Genomic DNA, 24,934 nt, shown 5'->3' on the forward strand with positions numbered 1-24,934 from the left:
ATGTACAAATATATCTATCTGAATTAGTCAATTCCAGGAAAATTCATTAGTACATATATATTGTACACCTACATACACATATTTTTGTTTGGAGTAATTGATATTCGTATACAAATGACTAAGAAACTAAAACAAAATAATTCTTTCCGACCCTCATTCATATGAACTCATTTCATTGTGGTATTGACGAATTGATATGTGATGATGACGTCATGGAGCAGCAAAGTTTTACCCCCCATATCTTTGTTAATAATAGTTGGATTTTCTTCAAACTTGACCAAATTTTCCATTATTCATTACACCCATGCCAAATTTTGTACTTTGTACGGATGTATTTTGAGGCCTAGATTTCGTAGAGATGCACCACTGTGATTTTTTTCAGATTTTTCAGTTGGTTAGGTTCTGAGAGCGAGACTTGTTACACTTTTTATGGGTCATATTTTGAGCTGTCACTTTCCTATGTTTCACCCAATGTCAAATATAGAACCTGTTTCGAAAAGTACTAATTGAGCCCTTTTATTTGATACTCCGCATTTTACCAACGCATTTTATGAAAAAAGCATTTACACCCTCCATTCACATGTATATGGAGAGCCCCCCCTTAAACTTAACACAAAATGGCGCCACTTAGTGTATGTAAAACGGACAACAGATTACACACTCTTACAAATTTTCGTGATAATCGGTGCAGCCGTTTCCGAATAAATCGGGTGTGACAGACAGACACCGAATCGATTCTAATAAGGTTTTGTTTCACACACACAACCTTAAAAGGAACTAATCGAGCCCTTTCATTTGATACCTTGCATGACCATATTCTGTGGAAAAAACATTTTGCACCCCCTTTCGCATGTTTGGGAAGCCTCCTTTGAAACTCAACACAAAATGGCGCTACTCGCTGCATGTAAAGGGGCACACACGCAAAGGCTAAAAGGACTGAGGACTGCAGTAGCTTCTTCATATATAGGACTTTAACGTTTTCCTCAAATGTCAATTATTCTCATTAATTATGACGTCAGCATCTCATTTGCATGGCTTAAGATAAGTAAATTCCCGCGAAATTTATAACTTTGAATTTACGTCAAAACTAAAATTTGTTTGTGAAAGTACTGCTACTACTCGAGACCTTTCAGTGAATACCACACAAGTACATTAGATGGAAAAAAAATGTTACATCTCCTGCATGTATGGGGGGCCTCCTTTAAGCTATACCTAAATTTATGTCACTCTCTGTATGCGTAGGATTTCATAGTTCCCATGAATGTGTGTAACCACTTTGGAGAAAAGTGCGTGAATCAGTTTTAATGAGGTTTATACAAAACCTTAAAAACTATTTGTAAAAATAAAAGTTTTAGAAAATACAAATTTGACATTTAAAAAAATGGCACCTACTTTTCCAGCCTATCCATCATCCTATTGTATAATACTATCCATCGCCAGCAGGGATTTTGTAGTTTTTAACAATTAGCTGCCATGCTCTTCCAAATTTAGAAATATGGTATTGGGAATGGAAATTTGACCATCCTAAGCATATTACAAACTTTCCAGGGATCATAAAGTCTCTTCCTTCTCGTCCTCCTTTGAAAAAGTGTGCTTTGGTTAGTATTGCTTTGTACACTCCCGCTCAGTAAGCTACATCAAACGCTTTATCGGGAAACGGAAACCTGGCTCTTGTTAGTTTGTTGATTCATCATCATCATCAACAGCGCAACAATCATCAGGACTAGGCCTACCTTAGTAAGGAACCCCAGACATCCCGGTTTTGCGCCAAGGTCCACCAATTCGATATCCCTAAAAGCTGTCTGGCGTCCTGACCTACGCCATCGCTCCATCTTAGGCAGAGTCTGCCTCGTCTTCTTTTTCTACCATAGATATTGCCCTTATAGACTTTCCGGGTGGGATCATCCTCATCCATACGGATTAAGTGACCCGCCCACCGTAACCTATTGAGCCGGATTTTATCCACAACCGGACGGTCATGGTATCGGTCATAGATTTCGTCAGTGTGTAGGCTACGGAATCGTCCATCCCCATGTAGGGGGCCAAAAATTCTTCGGAGGATTCTTCTCTCGAATGCGGCCAAGAGTTCGCAATTTTTCTTGCTAAGAACCCAAGTTTATGAGGAATACATGAGGACTGGCAAGATCATAGTCCTGTACAGTAAGAGCTTTGACCCTATGGTGAGACGTTTCGAGCGGAACAGTCTTTGTAAGCTGAAATAGGCTCTGTTGGCTGACAACAACCTTGCGCGGATTTCATCATCGTAGGTGTTATCGAGGGCCAGGTTAAAGAGGACGCATGATAGCGCATCCCCTTGTCGTAGACCGTTGTTCATGTCGAAAGGTCTTGAGAGTGATCCTGCTGCTTTTATCTGACCTCGCACATTGGTCAGGGTCAGCCTAGTCAGTCTTATTAATTTCGTCGGTATACCGGATTCTCTCATGACCGTGTACAGTTTTACCCTGTCTATGCTATCATAGGCGGCTTTAAAGTCGATGAACAAATGGTGCAACTGTTGTCCATATTCCAACAGTTTTTCCATCGCTTGCCGCAGAGAGAAAATCTGATCTGTTTGTTGATTCCTCATTTTTAAGGGTTTGTGTGAAACGAAGCCTTACTGGAAGTGATTCAATGACTGCTTGTCACACCCGATTCACTAGGAAACGGCCAAATCTATTGTCACGAGATTTTATAAGAACCTGTAGGTTTTGAATCCCTTTACATTTAATACGGGGGAGCTGCCTATACATATCAAAAGGAGTTATAATTTATTTTATTTTTATCAGAATATGGTCATGCGAAGTAACAAATGTAAGTAACAAAAAGTAGTGCTTTCGACATTAGCTGGATGGTAAGGAAATTACGACCCAAAATTAAGGTAGCATAAAGTGTAACAGTTCTCGTTCTAAGAACCTATCCACCCGGAAAATCTGGAAAAAAAAATGACACTGAAACATCTATATAAAATTTAGACGTCAAAATACATCCCAAATAAATAAAGTTAACAATAGTACCTATGTTATATTATATATTACTAAATTTTGGAAATTTATCAAAAATGCCATCGTAAATTCATGCTAGTAATACGAAATACGACGTAAGCATATAAGATAATAAAGAGCTGGAGGGTTTCAGGAAAGTGCTACCATTGCTAACAAAGCTACAGTGGGTCAAAGTGTTTAATTTTGCGTGAAATTTTCACTTTCGTTTCAAAAAAGTTAACAATCGGATTAGGTTTGCACCAATCTTGGTTATCCGAAAATATAGTATTTATTCAAATGTCCCTTCGCCCTTTTTCAAATATCACATTCGATGCTTGTGCATAAAATACACATTCAAAGAGATTTCAAGTACTTTTTCGGTTCGTGATATTCTTTGGATCAGTTTTGCACCATATTGTATATGATTTTATATGAGTTCGAATTGTACGGGTAGCATCCAATTCAGATGAATCTATATGTAACTTCTCGAGTGATATTCGCTTCTGAGAAGCAAAGCGAAAATATTTAGGTGCGTACGCTGAATCCAGTGGTGTACATATATATGAATTTACTGTACACACTAGAATTCGGTAATGGGCAAGGTTTTTTGTTTAGGATGACCATAATAATTCTTCATATGTACATACTTCCATATGTACGTACTTAGATATAATATGTAGGTATATCTTTTGAGTTTCGAAATTCACGAAGGAATATTTCAAACTTTTAATTATGTATGAATGGGAAACTATACATTGAAAGCTTCACACAAGAGAAAAATGCAAAATCTTTGAACTTCAGGTTCTCTGACTTTTTTCGTTAGTTAATAAATATCTCAACATAGAGAATAACAATGGCAGGCGCGATAAGCCAGCTGGATCAGAGCCAGGAATCCAAATACAGCCACCCTCCACTACGACTGCCTAGCGTTCTAACAACTGAACCATCCGGACACTCCGCTTCGATAATTTAAATAAAAAAAATATAGCTACTGACTATTTTGTCCAGCACCATATATCTTGTTATTCTTCAATTTGGTTTTATAGATTTACATGGATTTACAAAATATGTTCTTTTTTTCCCGCGATTTTAATTCCAGTTTGACTCATCAAGTTGTGGCTTTGAAAGAAATCCGACTGCAGGAAGAAGAGGGTGCACCGTTCACTGCAATTCGCGAAGCATCGTTATTAAAAGAACTTAAGCATTCAAACATCGTGACTTTGCATGACATTGTACATACCCGCGAAACATTGACATTTGTATTCGAATATGTTGTACGTAATATATAATAGCTGCAAATTTCACTATTACTGAAACTTTTTTCATTCAGAATACCGATTTATCCCAATATATGGAGAAGCATGCTGGTGGTTTGGATCATCGCAATGTTCGTTTATTTTTATTTCAACTTCTTCGTGGATTATCATATTGCCATAAACGCAGAGTGCTACACCGTGATGTAAAACCCCAAAATTTATTAATTAGCGAACTAGGAGAACTCAAACTTGCAGATTTTGGACTCGCTAGAGCTAAAAGTGTTCCAAGTCATACATATTCACACGAAGTGGTTACCTTATGGTACCGTCCTCCAGGTAAAATTTGTTTATAAATTTTTCATAAACGTTATCCTATTATATTATGTATATATGTATAGGGTATATAGAAAGCGCGGTATCACTTATTTTTTTAGAATAGAAAAAGTAATGTATAGATTGACGATTAGTTGGTATAGGGCGAGAGAACTCATCATCATCAGAGAACTAGCCTGGAGTCATGTAACACATTAATTCGCGCTAGCTCTTTCGGCTTAAAAAGCCTTCGAGTCATGGAATTTCTCTCATCAACAGGAGGAAAGAAGGAAGGGAACTTTCAATTCAACGAATCTCTTGCTATCCGATCCCTCCGCCGATTGCAATAGTCTCGCCAGTTAAAAGATAATCCGAAATTATATCAATGCAGTCAAAACCTCATTATGAATTAGGTCAGCATTCCCACCTACTAAGCTTCTTCTGGCTACTGCGTTCATGGCTGCCCTACAAGTATAGTATTCGAGTTGCTCTTTTGACAGTCCAGTTAATAGATAACTCCTGGCCCAGCTTAAATGCGACTTTGTTGTCTAGTTAGAAGACTATTATTTTGCACTATAACTCGTTGCTGATTGACAACGTTATTCGAGAACATGACTTATCTGCGGACAATATTATTCTGCGATATGTGTGATCCTGTTCTAAATCGGTGGCACGACAAAAGGTGCGGACGTTCATTTTATTCTTCCAACGCATACGACGCATAGGTATTCCATCCCTATAAGTTGACGGCATCACCGCGAAAACCTCCGAAAGGGGAAAAAATTGTAGTGCACGTTGGAGCTTCAGTATTTTTGGGGGGACCTTTCCGGTCAATTTTTAGGATTTTGGAATAACTCTCTCCTCTTAGTCGTTTCCGGCCACACAGGAAAATTGTTTATCATCGCCAAATTTCATAGAGTCATTACCAATGGCGCCCAATATCCGTTTGGTTCCGATTAATCAGTGCAAAATAGCCTATTCCAGCACCCAACGTCATTTTGGTGTATCGGATAGAATAACAATAGTTTCTCAAGTTTGTTCTTGGTTAGGCTCCCCGTCCACTTAATTTAATTTTTCAAATTTTAGTTTTGTTCCAGGCTGAAATGTAGACTTCGTAGAGGAAACCTCTCAGGGGTTGTTGGAAATGAGTCCAGACTCCCAGAAATGTCTTGCCCTTATCGTCATTTGTGTTGTGTTTGAAACTTTAAGTCTTATAAGGACGTGTTCCTTAAGTCCCTGGAAAACGGGCCTTACTGGCTGGAGACTAGAAGATTGTGCCGGCCGAATTTTTGGGATCTCTCTCTTCTGACTTTTCTGTGAATTACGATTCTTTCCAGATTTCGTCGCGTGCTTACTGATCTTTTCTGTCTTGTGGCAAGGAAGAGGCTGATTGTCTATGAGTTTTTGGCTCTTATTATTTTATCCGAGTTGTCGCAATCCCGCCAGGTGGCAGATTTTACCTAATACTAAGCCAAACATTCAGGGTCGGTCGATCCTACCTACTTAGATTATAAAGGGCGTTTGTGGTAGTGGCGGTGGTAGGTCAATGGGAGAATCCGTCGAGGACTCCCCACAACATCGAGCACGTATGCAGAATGGGGTACTTCTGCATGGTTTGAACCAGACCAACCAGCATACAGCTTGATGTCATCAAAGTACATCAAATGTGTCACTTCGCACTTAGCACGTAGGCCATACTTTATTGCAAAACCATGCCCTCCAGCATCATTCAGTAGCCATGAAAGGGGATTCAGTGCCATGCAAGACAAAACGTTTTTATTTTTGTTTCGGATTAAGGAAGCGGAGGGAACGCGCATTAAGTTGGAAATGAAGAATTGTAGGGAGGTACTATACCCGGTTGCCCTCAATATTTCACTCTTTCTGGCTTCTGATACCATACATGGAATAATAAATGTTCACGCTTTAATGCTCATGATGATTGCAGAGACGCCTTTTCTTCGTTGTTTGGAGAAAGATGTTGTTTGGTGGAGAGTATTCTGTTAGAAACAAAGGTATGTAACTTGCTGACTGTCCTCAGTACTTCGTCTCCGGTTAACTTTCTGACTTCAAATATCGAAGGTTAGATTGGCGCGGATTTCGTTCTCATCTTCTCTTTTTGAAGGGAAGGAGGAACTGGTGATGGTATAGCATTTGGTTGGATATCGGAGATCGCAGCTGGGTCCTGGATCGGGCCGTCTCCAATAATGTATTCTCATCTCGTTAACGAATTCCAGACAAAGACGAGTGGATTCTCCAATTCTAGGACCCCCGAATTCCCAAGACTGGCTAACAAAGAGGCAAGCAGGCGCGTGTCGGCGGTTCACCTTCAGTTTTCGCGGGTGGACCTTCACGCTCAATCTCACCGAATTTTTAGGTTTTTGGAATAGCTTTCCCTTCTAGATCGAATCCAGCCACTTAGAATAGTCTTTTGACCATGGTCCAAATCCACTTAATCACTACACTTCCACTATACAAAAAATAGCAGTTCAGCAGAATGTTCAAATTACCGTACGATTCGATTATTACCTCATACCATGAATGTTTTTGAACGCCTTTTTGACAACCTATTTGCATCATCGTTTAAATCACAAGGCGAATTAGTCAAGAATGTCGGAATAATTACACGCAACGCAATTACCCAAGGAAAACAACCGCGAGAAACATTGCCCTCTCTACATTGCATTCCTGGCTTCTTTAGACCTTTGACCATGTACTCATAAACTCGTCCGGAATGCTTTGCGGTAACGCTTACTGTCAGAGGAACTTTTCCAAAAGTGGAGTGATGGTCTCCACCTGATCAAAACAGAGCTTTTGATGGTCAACCACCAGGGAAACAAGAAATATCACCGTCAGGGACAGCAACCTGCCGAGAATTTAGTGACAATATAGGGGTTGTATTGATCGTGGAAAAATTGCGGGAGAGGCATTTTCGATGTTATCGTTATGTAATTGGAACTGAAGAGAACTCACTAGCTAAGATTGGACAGAGAATCGAGCAGCAGTTCGACCAAAACATGACTTTATACAAAAAATAGTTATCGTTCCGATGCTTGTAGTTCTTCTAAATAAAAATAAAACTAGGTAGCTTGCTCCTACTACAATATATTTTAATAGTTAGTAAATAGGTATTTCGAAAGCTACTTACTTAGTAGGAGCAAGCTACCTAGTTTTATTTTTATGACTTTATACGCTAGATGCCGATTTGAGAGCCTCTCTACCCAGACCAAGTCTAAGCTCGAGAAATATATAGTATAGAATATAATATGAAGCATGTTATCCCCAAATTTGATCATACTATTAATAACAAAGTTACAATAGCTCAAAATTGACTTTACCGTGTAAATTCACTGCAACAATCAACATCACACTAAAGTCAGCAGTCTGACATGCTAAATGCATACACATAACGGGCTGCATATAAATGGGACAGTTCTGCGCTCAAATATACTCACAGAAGAAGCAAATAAAACCTTTCATACTTGAAGCGCCGAACTTCCGGTTTCGCGACTTGTTCAAGGGCCAATACATTATTTGATTTGGCAAGTACTGCATCGACAATAGTCAACCTCATACGCTTCACGCTAGGAATAAAATATTATTAGCAGCTTCGGGTATAAAGGTTTTGTGTTCATCTTATGTAAGAAACATCTGCGCACATTTTTCCATCCGTATATAGGTACAAATCCAACATATTCCTTCATACCTTTTAAAACTACAAGCCGTACATATTACAGCCATAGATGTTATTCTCACCTGAAACAATCAAACTGCATATTACCGAATACTGTACATATCCATTTCCGATTTACTTCGTTCATAAAAGCATACATATGTACATATACAGTACGTATATTGAATACCGCTAGTTTAATTTACAAATATATCTATATGAATTAAACACTATCCGCAAACTATATTAGCAAACATATGCTACATACCTACATACACACATGTCTGTTTTTGGATAATTGATATTCATATACAAAGGACTAAAAATGGCAAAGTTTCAACCCTATAACTTTGTTAATAATAGTTGGATTTTCTTTAAACTTGACCAAATCGTGCACTATGTTATCCCTTATTCCCATGCCAAATTTTATGCTTCTGAGATGAACATAAAGGGGCTATCGGGTAAATTTCTAAAATATGCAGATATACTATTACTAACTTTATTTGTATAGATATCGGAACCGGATGTATTTTGAGGCCTAAATTTCGTAGAGATGCAGCACTGTAATTTTTTTCAGATTTTTCGGTTAGATAGGTTCTGAAAACGAGACCTGTTACACTTTTTGATGGCCATATTTTGAGCTGTCATTCCCCTATGTTTCACCCGATATCAAATATGGAACCAGTTTCGATAAGTACTAATTGAGTCCTTTCATCATGATACTGCACATGGCCACATTCTGTGAAATAGAAATGTGCACCCTCCATTCACATGTATGGGGAGCCCCCCTTAAACTTAACACAAAATGGCGCCACTTGCTGTATGTAATGGCGACAGCAGATCACATACTCTCTCCGATTTTCCCCATACATATAAAAGGGTGGTATAAAATTTTTTTTCACCAAATATAGTCATGTGGGGTATGAAATGAAAGGTATCGATTAGTACTTTTCGAAGCCGGTCTTAGTTTTGAGATTTGTTAAAAGAGCGGGGAGGGGTGGAAAGTGATGATTTCTTTAACGGACCCATTCTCAGAAACTGCCCAACCGAAAAATCTGAAAAAAAATCATGAAGTTGCCTCTATATAGTGCCCAGGCCTCAAAATACTCTCCATATCGATATCTGTTCAAATTAAGTTAATAATAGTATATTACCATATTTTTGGGGAAATTGAGTAAAACCCCCTTAAGTTTATTCCAGAGTTATAAAAGTTGGCAGTAGTATAAAATATAATATGAAGCATCCCCAAGTTTGATCAAAATCATACTATTAGTAACAAAGTTACAGTAGCTCAAAGTTGTCTTTACCGTGTAAATTTACAACCCGAAGTACTAAATCTGACATGCTAAATGCATATTCTTAACCGGCTACATACAAATGGGATAGTTCTACACTCAAATATACTCACATAAGAAGCAAACAAAACCTTTCATACCTGAAGCGCCCAGCTCTCGGTTTCCCGACTTGTTCATATTTTTGGGTTGGATACTTTCTAAAAATTACAGCTCTCTTACTTTAAGTTTGCTTATTTTGACAACCTACTCGGCTGTTGAATCTGCTTGTAAAATTAGTAATCTATTAAAGAGAGAGAACGATTTTTCCGTAGGACACATTCTCATTTCTTCAAGAATGATATGCTTAAAATTTTAGGTAACTTATTCAATAAAACTCAAAATACAAGTTTAGTTCTTTCCAAATACAAAAAATTAAAATATAATATGCCTTCATTAACTTTATTTGAGCAGATATCGGAATGGGATTTATTAGGATGCCTAGGTTTCGTATAGATGCACCATTGTGGATTTTCAGGTTTCCCGGCTGGATAGGCTCTCAATAAGATACCTCCTTTGTTCAGTCCCGTAAGTTGATGACTCCACACCGAGCAGAAGTGAAACTTCGTTGAAAATTTGATGCCTAGTTGGTAGGGCAATTCGATTGTTTCTCATTATTACCCGGTATTGATTCATGACGTTCTGCTCCAAAACATGACTTAGTTCCGGGAAGCGTGCTTAAATAGAGTTGCTGACGAACCCCATCCCACCTTCCACAAGAAAAACAAGTCGGGAAACCGGAAGTTGGACGCTTCAGGTACGAAAGGTTTTGTATATTTCTTAGTACGTAGCACATAATATGTGCATATATTATGTGAGAATATCCACTTTCGGATAATATTGACACGTCTTGAATTTGCAAAGAAGCTTTGACATAATAGCACGATTTCCACCAAACTTGGTGAGAGCATGCTCTTTGTTATATCCTATATTGTTGAAATTTCGTGTTCGTTGAAACTTCGTATCACTTCAGCGAGTCTACTTCTGATGAGCTTTTCGAGCACTTTCCCAGCAGTGTCAAGTATATATAGTGAGCGATATGAAGACGGCAATTCGGGGTCGCCTTTCCCTTGATGGAGCAGCGCAAGCCTCGCCACCTTCCAACGCGCAGGGAAAGTGCCCTATTTCAGGCAAGCGTTGAATGGGCCGAGCAGCAGGTCTGGCCGGTCTTGGAATACCAGTCTGCTGGAAGCGACACTAGCGATTCCGACGCGAAAGTTACGTCTGTAATGCTTCCCTCGCAGCCCGGGCGCCGGAACGTTGAGGTGGATCCAATGTTTAGAACTACCAGTCCTGTTCTCGCCGCCATTTCCAGAATTCGCTTTCCTCTGCAGTCTGTGGGAGGCATGCCCCATTCAAGTGTCCTAGCATTGAAGTCACCCCCAACCAGGATCCTCCCATCCGTGCCTAACATAGTGTCCTCCAAAGCATCCAACGAAAATCCGGCATCGTCTCATTCGGCGTAAGATAGACACTAAAAAAGAATGGTAAGTTGCCCCTAAGTTATACTCCAACGCAGGATTTTGATGGAGAATCTTGCTGGCGGTCGGTAGTGTTCAATATCATGCACACAGGTGTTATGTGCTGGATGGTCTCCTCCTCACGGTTGCATAACCTATAACGGGAGTTGGTGATTAAGGAGTCGTGAAGGATGTACCGCTGAATTGAAGCTAGGAATACTTCGATCTCATAGAAAAGTACACCATTAGTCAACAACAAATTTTTGATATGACCTCCGTGAATGGGTTTCCTTTTCCACATGTCAACCTTCTATTGGGCTGAAGTTACATTCGAGATGGGATCCCATTCTCTGTTGAAAGGAGGTAATTTATTATCTGCCATGACGGTAGCCTGATGTATTTGGTTGGAGGATTGTTTCTCGAAGAAAAATTCACGAAGGGAATGCAGTTGATTGTAGTGCAAGGTTATCAAATCAACTACCCCTTTCCTCCGTGATGACATGGGATAGTGATGCTCAATTTCTCGGCAGCTCTATTGTGCATGTTGTTGTTTGCAAGAACTACCCTTACCCGTTTATTGACAGATTCTATATCCATATTATTCCACTGTATCACACCACTACACTGTTCTTTTGCGCATCCTTTTTATTCCTCAGCTATCAATTTATGAATATCGAGATGTTTTGAGATGTTTGCGCACAGAACTGAAGTGAAGACCTTGTAGATGGTAGAAAGACAAGTAATTGGTCGACATTTTACACGACAAGAGCCACCCTGTTCCTTGGCGATGTGGAAAGTTACCCCTTTGGTGAAAAATTCTGGAACTAATTCAGAATCGGAAATCATTTGATTGAAATGATTTGCCAATATCCTGTGAGTGCTCTTGAACCGCTTAAGCCAGAAGTTGTGAATCTTGTCAACTCCTGGCGCCTTCCAGTTACCTACCTTGTCAAGGGCTATTTCTACGTCGACTTCAGTTACGTCAGGCATGGTCATTTCGGGGAGGGTCTCGCATGAACACATAAGGTGTGGGAGCCACGCTGCTTCTAAATTGTAACGGCTGGATTCGATCCAAACACTTCTCCAGAAGTCTTCTGCCTGATCTAGATCGAGGTTACTTTCCCTAACTGAGATAGCGAGATTTTTGTAGAATCCCCGTTGGTTCTGGAAGAACAAGGTGTTGTCTGTCCTTCGCTGAAAACTTTTTTGATACCTACGGATGCGATTGGATCATACCGCAAGTTTCTGCTTCAGCTCCTCGAGGATTCCTTCGATTGGCATATCATTGGACAGATGGTAGTTTCCAAAGATGTCCGCAACGCATCTGTTCACTCTTGGTGATGGATTTCCAAGGAGTGCTTGCGTGACACGACCAATCTCCTTTCTCAACTTTTCGACTCTTTTGTTGAGTCGAAATACTCAGAACGGTAAATTTCTCCTGCGCGTGCCTCTGTTGTTCGCTCTAAGTTGTTGATAGTGGAGACGAAAATAGAAGCAGCTGCACCGTAGACCAGGCTATGAATCTCTGTAGCAGTAATCTCTCTAGCCAAACGATCAACCAAAATTCTGATGATGTTAGTAGTTGCCGAAATAAACTTTAGTTTTGGGATCCTGGGCCTAGCGTCTGGGATAATCTCAGTATATTCTGTGAATGCGACCGGGAAGGCGGTCAACGCCTCATTATAAATTGGGTCGACATCCCCAGTCACTAAACTTCTCCTGATTACTGGGTTCATGGAACGCCTTACAGGTGGAATATTCGTGTTGCTCCTTTATTTAGTCCGGAAAGTTGATGACTCCAGACCGAGTTCAAATGAAACTTCATGGAAAAATTGTTGCCTGGTTGGTAGGGCAACTCGATTATTTTTCATTATCACCCTGTTTAGAAGATTCGTCACCGACGGAGCGATTCGATGTTTAAAAGATTCATCACCGATGGGCGATTCCCAAATACACCGACTGAAATGTTACTTCAGCTCGCTTGCTCCAGGCCGCTTGTGATGTTCCGACGGAATTTCTTTTAAAGGGTGGCTGAAAGGTTCCTAAAAGCTTGGGGGGAGAAATAATAACTGCGACTTTTGATTTAATTTAAGTATAATGATTTTATATTTTTATATTTTACATATTAATAATTTCCTTAACTTAATTAATTGCCTCACCAGATCGTACTCGGCGCTCGAGCTGCTGCTGTACTGCTACCAGCTTAACCTTGTACACCTGCAGTCGAGCACTTGCTCGACGTGGTGCCTTCCCATGCTGCCTTCACCTTTCTGACTTCTGCTAACGTGCTCAAGACCTTTTTATGGTGGACTTGAGGTAATTCTTATGCCCTAGAGTGAGTGTGTTATTATACCCTCAATTACGTATGTCGCATTTTGCATCTGCGGCAGAACGCTCGCATTGTTTACGGAAACAACTTGGCAATCATATCGATTAGCAATTTTGTTGCCGGGAGCTCCTCGCGCAATCCATCACCCCATAGGGGTGACAGCAGGCTCCTATGAATAATAAAATGAGCTGGAGTCAACACCTGCAAGTCGTTGCTATTATCAGATAACAGATTTAAAGGCCGACTATTCAGTATTGCCTCCCACGTGTAAATGGCAATATAGAAATTGTCGTCTGTAAGGTTGGATATGGAAGGCAGTCGTCTCACGTATCGTTTCAAACTTCCGAGAATAATAAATAAGGTCCATACATATTTCTAAATGCAGGGTCTTATTAGCCATACAAACGAACAATACTACGTACACTCATAGTTTTCGCGGTTCGTAAATTAAAGGCTCTTATCTGAAACGGCCCGCATAGTTCCTTACCAACGTTTTCAAATCCTGCAGATGGTCTAATTCGTCCCGAAGGAAAATCAGCCACGGTTTCTCCCCGCATTCTCATACATTCGACACATCTCCTGATGCACTTTTTAACCTTCTGCTGCAGGGCACGAATAAAATACTTTTCCCGCACAATAGGCAATGTGAGTCCGATTCGCAATGCTGGTTTCCTCTGTAGGCTTGCTGTACAATTAGGTCGGCCAGGTACGATTTACCTAATAATATGGGCTGTTTCTGTTCGAAGGAAATGAGTGCCTGTTCCAACCTTCCACCCATGCGCAGAATGCCCGTCGGCTTCTCAATAAGTGGGTTGAGGGATGATAGCCAACGGTATTTTTCTACTGCCATCCCTTGCGGAACCCTCTTTGTCTGTTTTCCGAATAGCTGCTTCTTCTGAGGAAGCATCCTCACCTGCACTACATCCCTACATGAGCCAACGTTTCGGAGTCTGTTTGTATGATGCTGTGAGAGGAAGCTCGCCTTCCAAGAACTGGGGTTACCAGAACGCTAAACCACAACCCATGTTCTATGTATCTCTGTGAACAGAGGCCTCTAGAAGCACAATCTGCAGGATCCAGCTTGGACTTCACGTGGTGAATATCCCTGAGTGAAAAATACTTATGCACGACCGCGACCCTCCGCCACACCAATTTGTTTTCAATGGCTTTTTGGCTCCTAATCCAACAAAGGGCCACTTCCGAGCCAGTATATATTATGAACCTGATAGGGATCGCTCCTAAGTTGTTGCGCACATCTCTGTATAACTCCTCCAGAAGCACCACACTCTTCAATTCAAGCTTTAGAATGGTGCATGACCTGGAACTCATACTCACTAGCGTTTTCAGTGGAGTCACGCGTCCTCGAGCGGCAATCAAACGCACGGTGTAAGCTTTACTGGCCTTCGTCTGTCTATAGATTACTGCTGCATAGGCATCACTAAACCCTATAAGTTCTATCTTTTCACCTTCGGAACTATGCTCAATCCATCGTGGGATTTGAACTTCATTTAAGCATTTCAGTGAAGTCAAGACCTTTTCTAACTAGTCCTTGACTGGATCTTTAATAGTATGATCCCAGTCGTACCCTTCCTGCCACAATCGCTGAATTTCGATTCTCAATTTCATCACGACTGGCAGTAACCAGCCGATTGGATCATATATGGGAGCGGCTATACTTAATATCCTTCTTTTATTATATACGGCATTTAGCTTTGGACTAAAGCTATAGAGAAAACAATCTTCCTTGGGGTTATAATGTAAACCAAGGATCTTCAGATCGCTCTCTACTTTTTCGAGCTCTACTTAGGACTCTATTTGATGGCTTTTACCAATTAACTACAGAACTTCCTGCCTATTAGATGCCCATTTCGTTAATGTAAATTGACGTTTTACTAAAGTCTCTGCGATTTTACGCAGAATGACCTGCGCTTCCTTTATATTATATGCCCCGTACAACAAGTCATCCATATAAAAGGCTCCAGTGGGTTTCGTCATCCGGAGCATTATCATCGGCCACCTGGTGGAGCGTACTGATGGCTTGCCAGAGGGCGTCATCCAACCCGTAAGTTTTCAGGAAATATTCCTTAATTGGGTCCTCAGGCTTAGCTCTTCAAAGGGTCCTGAGTCTTAACTGATCCTCCGGTCTGAATTGAATCTGCCCATATATTTTAGTGGTGTCTCTAGAATATACATATTTAAATCGGCATATCCTAGTGAAGATGTCGAAGATGTGATTTTGCATCTTTGGACCCGGATGGATTATCTGATTTAAGCTGACCCCACTTGCAGTCGGACTTGATGCGTTGAACACGTTCCATATTTTTGTTGAAGTAGCCCTCGCCGGAGTATACTTGGATATGGAATGCAGTATACTTTTCCGCTGGTATCCCCGCGAAGTTCTTCTGGAACCTCATCCATGTGGCCCAACCTCAAATATTCAGCCATAAATTCCCCAGACTTGAGCTTGTGATCCTCATTTCTTAGCTACCTATTCCCTTGAGCGAGAAAATGTTGAACTGCCTTATGATAAAATCTCCCAAGCTTTACGTTATCCTGCGGGCATTGAATTGGTACCATGTACCGACCATTTTCTCTTCGGTGATGGGTTTTCACGTAAAGTTCCTCACAAACTTGATCTTCTATTAGATTGGAGTCATCTCTACTTAGCGGCATATCCCAGAAGGCTCTCGACTTTAGCTCCCACTTCTCCATTGATACATGCACTGACGTGTACTGAGATGTTGACGATTCAGCCGGGGCGGACACTATCCACCCCAGCTTCGTACTTTGGAAAAAGAAACTATCCACAGTTTACGATAAGCTGTGGAAGGACGCTAGATCCCAGTAACACCAGAACATGCGGGACATACTCGGTTACAGGGTCTGCCAATTTTTTTCCCTGCAGCAACAATTTCAATCGATGTGGTATTTGAGAGAGGCCTCCCTTAGTCACCCTTTTTACCAACATTTCGTCCATTTATTTTTCTCTCCACCAATGTTAGCAAGAAGTGTTACCTCCTTCTGAACTTTCTTCCTGCTGGTAGAATCTTCTGACTTGGATCCCCATTCACACCATCTCAGCCAGGAGACATAATTACATATCGGTGTTCCAGCAATTGATCAATATCTTTGATCATAACCGGTTGCTTCGAATTCTTCAAAAATAAGTCGAAATCCCTGCGCGTGGGCACATCCATTTTCCTTGTTAGGATAAACAGAATGAATGGAACACCTTCATCCGAGTTGAACTCGGCTTTACGCAGGTTTTATATCACGGACCGCATAGTATCCAAGACTTTCCCTAAAGTTCCGGGTTCCCTTTGAGATATTTGCGGAAGGTCCATTAATGCCTGGATCTCCTTTTCTATTAAGGCCCCGAAATTACTATATCTTCGATACAGAAAGTTCCATGCTTGTAGATAATTTTCCCCGTACACCCCAGATGATCAATTACCTGTTTCGCATCGTCTCTTAGCTTGCTTTGAAGCATCGTTAGACGGTCCACGGTCCGAATTAAATACACTTCGGAATGGTTCATATTGACTAATGTCGCCACTGAACGCAGGATATACGGTATTGGCGGGCTGGGTCGAGACCGATACCCTCGACTCCATGATAGAAGATTTCCTGGGTGGCTTAGCTCAGGATCGCCCGCCCCCTGATTTTTTGTTTGTGCATCTTGAAAAGATATTGCATATCTGCTGGGCGCTTTCGGGCGTTCCCTACCTGATAATAAGCCGTGGATGCTGTCTTCGCCTGCTTCTTTACGAGGCCGCGGGACTGCTCCCCAACTTGGAACCCTCTCATTTGAATTCATACTAAAAGTTTGATGATTCATTCCATGCTGCACTGGCGAAGTCACGGGTGCTCCGCCCGCTGCTACCTCTAACGTTCGCAGGTCGTCTTGAATTTCCTCGGGGATAAGCGTTTTATGAACTTTACGGATGAATTCTTTAGCCCTAGCATAGACGCCTTGCATCAGTTCTAGCTTGTTATTCCGGAAGTATATCAAGTCTTCCGATGGGTTTTGCTCCAGAAGGCTATTATTATATTATCGGCCATAAAATCTGAAAAAGCTTTCTGGATTTCCAGCCGTGCTGATTCGAACTTTTCCAAAGTGCACTTTTCCTGCTTAAATTTACACAATGATTCCCGAATTTCCTCAATTTTGAATATCTGCGCCTGCTGGGCATCAATGATTCTCTGGATGTCTATTTGTGTTTACGCGAAACGGTGGGAGACCCGAAAATAATTATTTAGCCCCCGGATTCTTTAAGGCTCGCAAAATAAATATTTTGCCTGTGAATTCTATTAGACCCGTAAAGTGCACGACATGAAGAACAGGCCAAAAAAACAAAGTGTTTTTCCGTGTTACGGCGCAACAACCGGTATCCGGTCTAGGCCTGTATATATAAAATAAATATTGGGCCCCTGAATTATATAATGCCCGTAACACGAAAAAACACTTTATTTTTTGGGCTGTAAATTGTGAGGCCCCAAAAAAATTAGTTGGCTCCTAAATTATATGAGGCCCGTAATACGAAAAAAACACTTTGTTTTTCGACCTGAAAATGCGAGGCCCGAAAATAATTATTTGGCCCCTGAATTATATGAGGCCCGCAAAGAGCACAACACGAAAAACACTTGTTTTTTGCCACTTGCTATAGATAGCTGCACAATAAACAAAATTAACACAAAACATTTTTTTGTTTCGGACAAAGCTTCTCGCTAGCGTCCGCTGTTAAGGCTTATCCACCTTAGGGCTTGGTGTTCTGATCACAGTCGAAATGAAATTTTATTTACTTAAACGATTGAAAATTTCTTATACTCACAAATTTTTTCTTATTCTTATCTCAATTCTGTGTAATACTCCGCAGGCACATTCATAGTAAATAAGCAAGTGTATCATCAGATTAGTTAACTTTTCCAGTACCCGAAGAAAATCGACAATTTTTGCAAATATACGCAGGCGGAACAAGGTCTGCCGGGTCAGCTAGTATAACGCATACATTTTTTCCATGATGTGCTCTAAAAATAATTTTGACGACTTTTTTCTTAAAAAAATAACCAAATTATTTGGCTTCAAGTATTATCATCAAAAAAATGTTCACCGTTTTCTTCTTACTCATACACCTGAATATTTTTTGTTTCAGATGTACTTTTAGGAAGCACGGAATATTCAACATCCTTGGATATGTGGGGAGTAGGATGCATATTTGTAGAAATGGTAACAGGCATGCCTACGTTTCCCGGCATCAGAGACACATACGACCAGCTGGATAAAATATTCAAACTTCTCGGTACACCGACTGAGGAAACATGGCCTAGTGTGACGCACCTTCCTGGATACAGGCCACATAAATTGGGTACGTATAAATTAAATAGATGCTCTAGTCTCAAATCGTCGGCCTTCCATCCTGTAATTTTTTTCTACAGTATAGCAAGTATAGTATAGTATTATATATTATAGTAATAAATTTCATTATTACAAACAAAAGAAATCTTCGGAAACTTCTTGATTGCTGGCTTTCATATCTTCTTTCTTGCTAGGAATTCAATATTATTATCGACACAATGTCGTCTATCCCATATTTAAGGGGGAAGTCGATTTTTTTCGTTAAAAAACTTTTCACACTCAAAGTAGTGTTTGTGATAAGATAAGGAATGAAATCAAAATAAACAAGTCGCGATACCGGAAGCTGGATGTGAAAAAACTCTGTGCAGGATTTTCTCTTCGTATATAACTGAGAAAACAAAATATTAATACAAAACAAAAAAAATAATACACGTGCAGTTTTCAAATAGCTCGACTTTACTAAATTTTAAGACAACAAATCACACGTTTGCACAAGAACACTAATTCATTATGTTTGTCGAGGCGTTGGCTGCCCGGGTTAAGTTCCTTGCGTCGTTCGAGTCGCTACCTGGAAAGGGGTGGAAAGATGAGTATACATAATACTCAGTAAGTAGCCCCACATATGCACACACATTAAGGGGAACATATCCCTTCTGCGTAGAGGAAAACCGGGAACACATCCCATTTTAAAAAGCGAACTTACTCGGTGACTCTTTCCTTTTAGGTTTTTTTTAGTTATTTGTATACCAGTATCAATTGTACGTTAGTAATAGCGGTAATTATTTTACGTACATGTGTATGCTTTTGAAGATGGGGTAAATTGGAAAATGTGAAGACGCGTTAGATCAATTTAGATACGTCCATATATATATATATATATATTCGGCTGTTAACCGAAAGGTTGGTGGTTCGTGCCCACCCGGGGGCGCCACCTGGCGTACCAGGTTTATCCTCACCTGAGTTGCAAACGCAGAGCTGCATGCGGCCAGGCGCGTGTCATGGGTTGCGGATAATGACATGACCCACCGGGTCAGCTACGAATATCGCAAGTTAATCTTGTAAATAAGTAGCCGCGGACAAGCAGAACGTTTCCCTTTGTGTTCGTCCTCCCTTACCGATTCTTCCCGTTCAGGAGGAGTAAACCTCCTTAACAAATCCGTAATCCGGGGTGAAGGGATCGACGCGCCTATCGGATGAATTGCAGTGACGTTACACTGTATTTCAGCGGCTCCCCTCCAAATACCTTCCCTACCTTTGGAGGTAACCATGGGGCATTGCAACATTGGGGCTCTGTTGCAGGGTTGACTGCTTCCCCAATACTCGTGGGAATAAAATTGGGGAAAACAATTTAAATTCTCTTAATGGGACCCCAGGGACATGAAGACAGTACCCAACACGGTTAAGGGTCGTTCAACAACATCAGAGGATGTTTTGGTGGTTATGCCGTCAACCACCAGGGACGGGAGACCTAGGCGTCGTATGGTTTGGACGAACCAACTCAACGAATTTATCGTCCGCGCCTATTACCGTGTCACGGATTTGGAACGGAATCCATCAGGGTACAGACATCGACTACATGACGCGTTCATAACCCGATTTCCGGAGCTAAGTCATGTTCCGGAACAGAACGTCGTCAACCAGTACCGGGTGATAGTGAATAACAACCGAGTTCCCTTACCAACTAGGCAACAAATCTTCCAAGAGGTTTCACTTGAGCTCGGGCTGGAGTCATCAAATTACCGGACTAGTCAAAGGAGTAACACAAGTACTCCACCTGTAAGGCACTCCATGAATCCAGTAGTCAGGAGAAGCTTAGTAACTGGGGATGTCGACCCAATTTATAATGAGGCTTTGACCGCATTCCAGGTCGCATTCACAGAGTATGCTGAGATTCTCCCAGACGCTAGGCCAAAGATCCCAAAACTGAAGTTTACTTCGGCAACTACTAACATCATTGCTGCCGTTGACAGAATTTTGGCTGATCGTTTGGCTAGCGAGATTACTGCTACAGAGGTTCACAGCCTGATCTACGTTGCAGCTGCCACGGTTATTCGTCTCCATAATCAACATCTTAGAGCGAATAACAGAGGTATGCGCAGAAGGAATTTACCGTTCTGGGTGTTTCTACTCAACAAAAGAGTCGAAAAGTTGAGAAAGGAGATTGGTCGTGTGACGCAAGCACTCCTTGGAAATCAATCACCAAGTGTGCACAGATGCTTTGCGAACATCATTGGAAACTACCATCTGTCCAATGATATGCCAATCGAAGGAATCCTCGAGGTGCTGAAGCAGAAACTTGCGGTATGCTCCAATCGCATCCGTAGCTATCAGAAAAGCTTTCAGCGAAGGACAGACAACACCTTGTTCTTCCAGAACCAACGGGGATTCTACAAAAATCTCACCAGCTCAGATAGGGAAAGTAACCTCAATCTGGATCAGGCAGAAGACTTCTGGAGAAGTGTTTGGATCGAATCCACCCGTTGCAATTTAGAAGCAGCGTGGCTCCCACACCTTATGCGTTCATGCGAGGCCCTCCCCGAAATGACCATGCCTGACGTAACTGAAGTCGACGTTAAAGCAGTCCTTGACAAGGCAGGTAACTGGAAGGCGCCAGGAATTGACAAGATTCACAATTTCTGGCTGAAGCGGTTCAAGAGCACTCACAGGATATTGGCAAATCAATTTAATCAGATGATTGCCGATCCTGATTTAGTTCCACCATTTTTCACCAAGGGGATAACTTTCCTCATCCCCAAGGAACAGGGTGTCTCTTGCCCTTCAAAATGTCGACCAATTACTTGTCTTCCTACCATCTACAAGGTCTTCACTTCAGTTCTGTGCGCGAACATTTCAAAACATCTTGATGTTCATAAATTGATAGCTGAGGAGCAAAAAGGATGCGCAAAAGGCTCCCGAGGCTGCAAAGAACAGCTTATAATCGATACGGTAGCTGTAAAGCAGGCTGTCCACCAAAAACGAAACATCTCGACAGCCTACATCGATTATAAATCAGCCTTTGACTCCATATCACATTCGTGGTTACTACAAGTGTTACGCTTGTATAAAATCAACCCGAATGTCGTTCTTCTACTGAGAACAGTAATGAAGAATTGGAGCACGAAGCTATCGGTATCTTCGCAAACATCAGGAGAGATACCAATCAGGCGTGGCATTTTCCAAGGCGACTCTCTAAGCCCACTATGGTTTTGTTTGGCTTTGAATCCACTATCCCATCTTTTGCATGAAAGCAAATACGGGTTGCAAGTCAAGCATGGCATATTGTCGAAATGTACATTGACGACATCAAATTGTATGCCAAAGACGAGAACCAACTTCGCTCCTTGCTGGACATCACCATCCAGTTCAGCAGGGATATCGGCATGCAGTTGGGTTTGGAGAAATGTCGCATAAAAACAATTGTTCGGGGAAAACACACCGACAACGAAGGATACAGCCAAAATAACATCCGAATTGAGGGCATGGATTCGGACGACGTTTACAAATACCTCGGCATATTGCAAGCAATAACACCTGCTGTGGCAATTATCAAATCTAAGTTGCTGGAGGAATTTGAGCGGCGTCTGGATCTTGTCCTTAAAACTGAGCTGTACGGGAAAAATAATACGCCCTTCTATACACTTTCGGTGTGATACAGTGGAGTAATACTGATTTAGAATCTGTCAATAGACGGGTAAGGGTAGTTCTTGCAAACAACAACATGCACAATAGAGCTGCCGAAAAATTGAGGATCGCTATCCCACGTCATCAGGGAGGAAGGGGGGTACTTGATTTAAAAACGTTGCACTACAATCAAGTGCATTCTCTTCGTGAGTTTTTCTATGAGAAACAATCCTCTAGCCAAATACATCAGGCTACCGTCATGGCAGATAATAAATTATCTCCTTTGAACTTGAGAAGTAGAGAATGGGAGAATGGGAGATCGACATGTGGAAAGAGAAACCCATTCACGGAGGTCATATAAAAAATTTGTTGTTGTCAGGCATTGACATCGAAGCCTCCAACAAATGGTGTACTTTTCTATGAGACCGAAGCATTCCTAACTTCAATTCAGGATGCTTCGCTCCCAACAAAAAATTATAAACGGTACATCCTTCACGACTCCTCAATCACCAACTCCAGTTGTAGGTTATGCAACTGTGAAGAGGAGACCATCCAGCACATAACATCTGCGTGCAGGATGTTGAGCGGTACCGTGTACACCAATCGTCATAACTCCGTCTGCAAGATTCTCCATGAAAACCTTGCGTTGAAGTATAACTTAGTGACAACCTACCATCCTTACTATAAGTATACTCCGCAGAGAATCTTGGAAAATGATCGGGCCAAACTACTGTGGGATCACACTATTGCTACCGACCACAGTGTTAATCATAACAGACCCGATCTAGTTCTGCTTCTGAAGGAAGAACGAGCGTGCTTTATAATCGATGTAGCCGTACTGTTGGACCGGAACACTGTTGAAAAACAGCACGAAAAAATCCGGAACTACGGCCCCTTGGCAGACGATATGAAGCAGACTTGAAGACTACAAAAGATCCAAGTAGTCCCAGTAATAATTTCAGTGACGGGATTAGTCCCGCAGAACTTACATAAAGCGCTGAAATCGCTCGATCTTAGGGCTGGACTATACATGGAGATGCAAAAAGCGGTTATCCTTGCAACCTGTGCTATAGTCCGAAGAGTCCTGTCCGGTAACAATCTGACCTAATGGGTTTCAGTCTTGAACCGCACTGTCTTCAATATAAGATCCATGTCTCTGTAGTGTAGGACCTACGCGTCATTGGCTGAAGTGTTTGCGACAATCGGGATGTAGTAATACATTTTCGCATGGTCGCACACACTTTGCGTTAAAACGCATCATCGCTGTGATGCGGGCCTTTGGATGTTGCCTTCAGCCCATCCTTAGGTTGGTCGCCCCTCGGTCCGGTTGGGCGGGAAGAGGGTCCGTGGGCTTTTTGAACTATATTTTATGGATGGAGGTGGAAATCTTAGAAAGACGCTGCAGCGCCAGGTTGCAGCAGTGTGTGGGATTCACACCAACTAAAACCACCCCCACTCTTCCGCCCCTCCCCGCGGGACCACCGTGTAGTATTACTTCGCGAGGGAGGCTCTGGTTCGCTACACCAACTCGTCCATGTCGCGCCGCCTTCCTAGCTCGATCCAAATCCAGGAGTTTTGTCTGCACCACGGCTACTGCCTCATTTACCCCCATCCAGTTTCTTCCGACTTCAGCATCTCTTCCATCAGGTTGGTGGGCTCGATGTCTGCCCTCAAGATGCTGTTCAACCTCCCTTTCTGCTGCAGAAATCTGGGAAAATGGAACATAACGTGCTCCAGGTCCTCGGGTATAGCACCGCGATGAGTAGCCTCCGACTATACTTCGGCCCTCTCACGTTAGGCATAATCCTTGCAAGGGATGAGCTAACATTTGCTGCCTTCTTCCGCGCATAATCCCAGTATCCCTTGAAACTCAGTTTGGCATCGATCATCACCCCTAGGTATTTGACAATTGATTTTGAGACGACCTCACGACAACCAACCCGGATAGTAACCGTGTTGTTCTTCCTGCGGTTGACAATGAGGACCGCCTCCGTCTTTTCGTCCGCCAGGTCTAGCTTGGCCATTCTTAACCATGACATGATGGTATGAATGGTTTCATTTGCATAAAGCTCCACATCCTCGGGATGCTTTACAATTGCAACTACCGCCAAGTCGTCCGCAAAAACAAACCGCGTTGCCTCTTCCGGCATGCGTAGGCCAAGCACTGCGCCGTACATTACGTTCCACAGCAGTGGTCCCAATACAGAACTTTGAGGCACACGTGCTGTCACAATGTACTCCTTCGGCCCGTCGTCCGTCTCGTACCAGAGAAGTCTGTCCGAGAGGTAACTCTCGATTAGCCGAGCCAAGTAACTAGGAACACTCAGTTTAGCCAAAGCGCCAGCCCCAATTGGCTGAGTTAAAAGCATTTTTGACGTCCAGCGTCACCAGAGCACAGCATTTGCCCATGACCATTGCATTTCGAGCCAATTCCACGACCTTTGCTACTGGATCGACCGTAGAACGGGCTCACCGAAACCCATATTGCCGCTCTGAAAGACCACCTGCAAGCTCGATGAACGGGAGCAGCCTGTTATATATCACCCTCCTCAACATCTTCCCCACACCCTAAGAGACAAATAGGGCGATATGAAGATGGCACGCCGGGTGGTTTTTGG

At 41.9% G+C, this 24,934-nt stretch overlaps 1 protein-coding gene across 4 annotated transcripts in view; it reads left to right on the forward strand.

Moving 5' to 3' along the window:
- LOC119647708 (cyclin-dependent kinase 14) overlaps positions 1–24,934 on the forward strand; it is a 224,931-nt gene that overhangs the window by 120,649 nt on the left and 79,348 nt on the right. For all 4 annotated transcript variants that reach the window (XM_038048795.1, XM_038048798.1, XM_038048797.1 and 1 more), the window contains exons 6-8: positions 4,081–4,255; positions 4,312–4,573; positions 18,493–18,705. In XM_038048795.1, the coding sequence (XP_037904723.1) occupies positions 4,081–4,255; positions 4,312–4,573; positions 18,493–18,705 (650 nt within the window). The remainder of the gene's footprint in view (positions 1–4,080; positions 4,256–4,311; positions 4,574–18,492; positions 18,706–24,934) is intronic.

This window comes from Hermetia illucens, chromosome 2, assembly GCF_905115235.1.
Source record: "Hermetia illucens chromosome 2, iHerIll2.2.curated.20191125, whole genome shotgun sequence".
Lineage (NCBI taxonomy): Eukaryota > Metazoa > Arthropoda > Insecta > Diptera > Stratiomyidae > Hermetia > Hermetia illucens.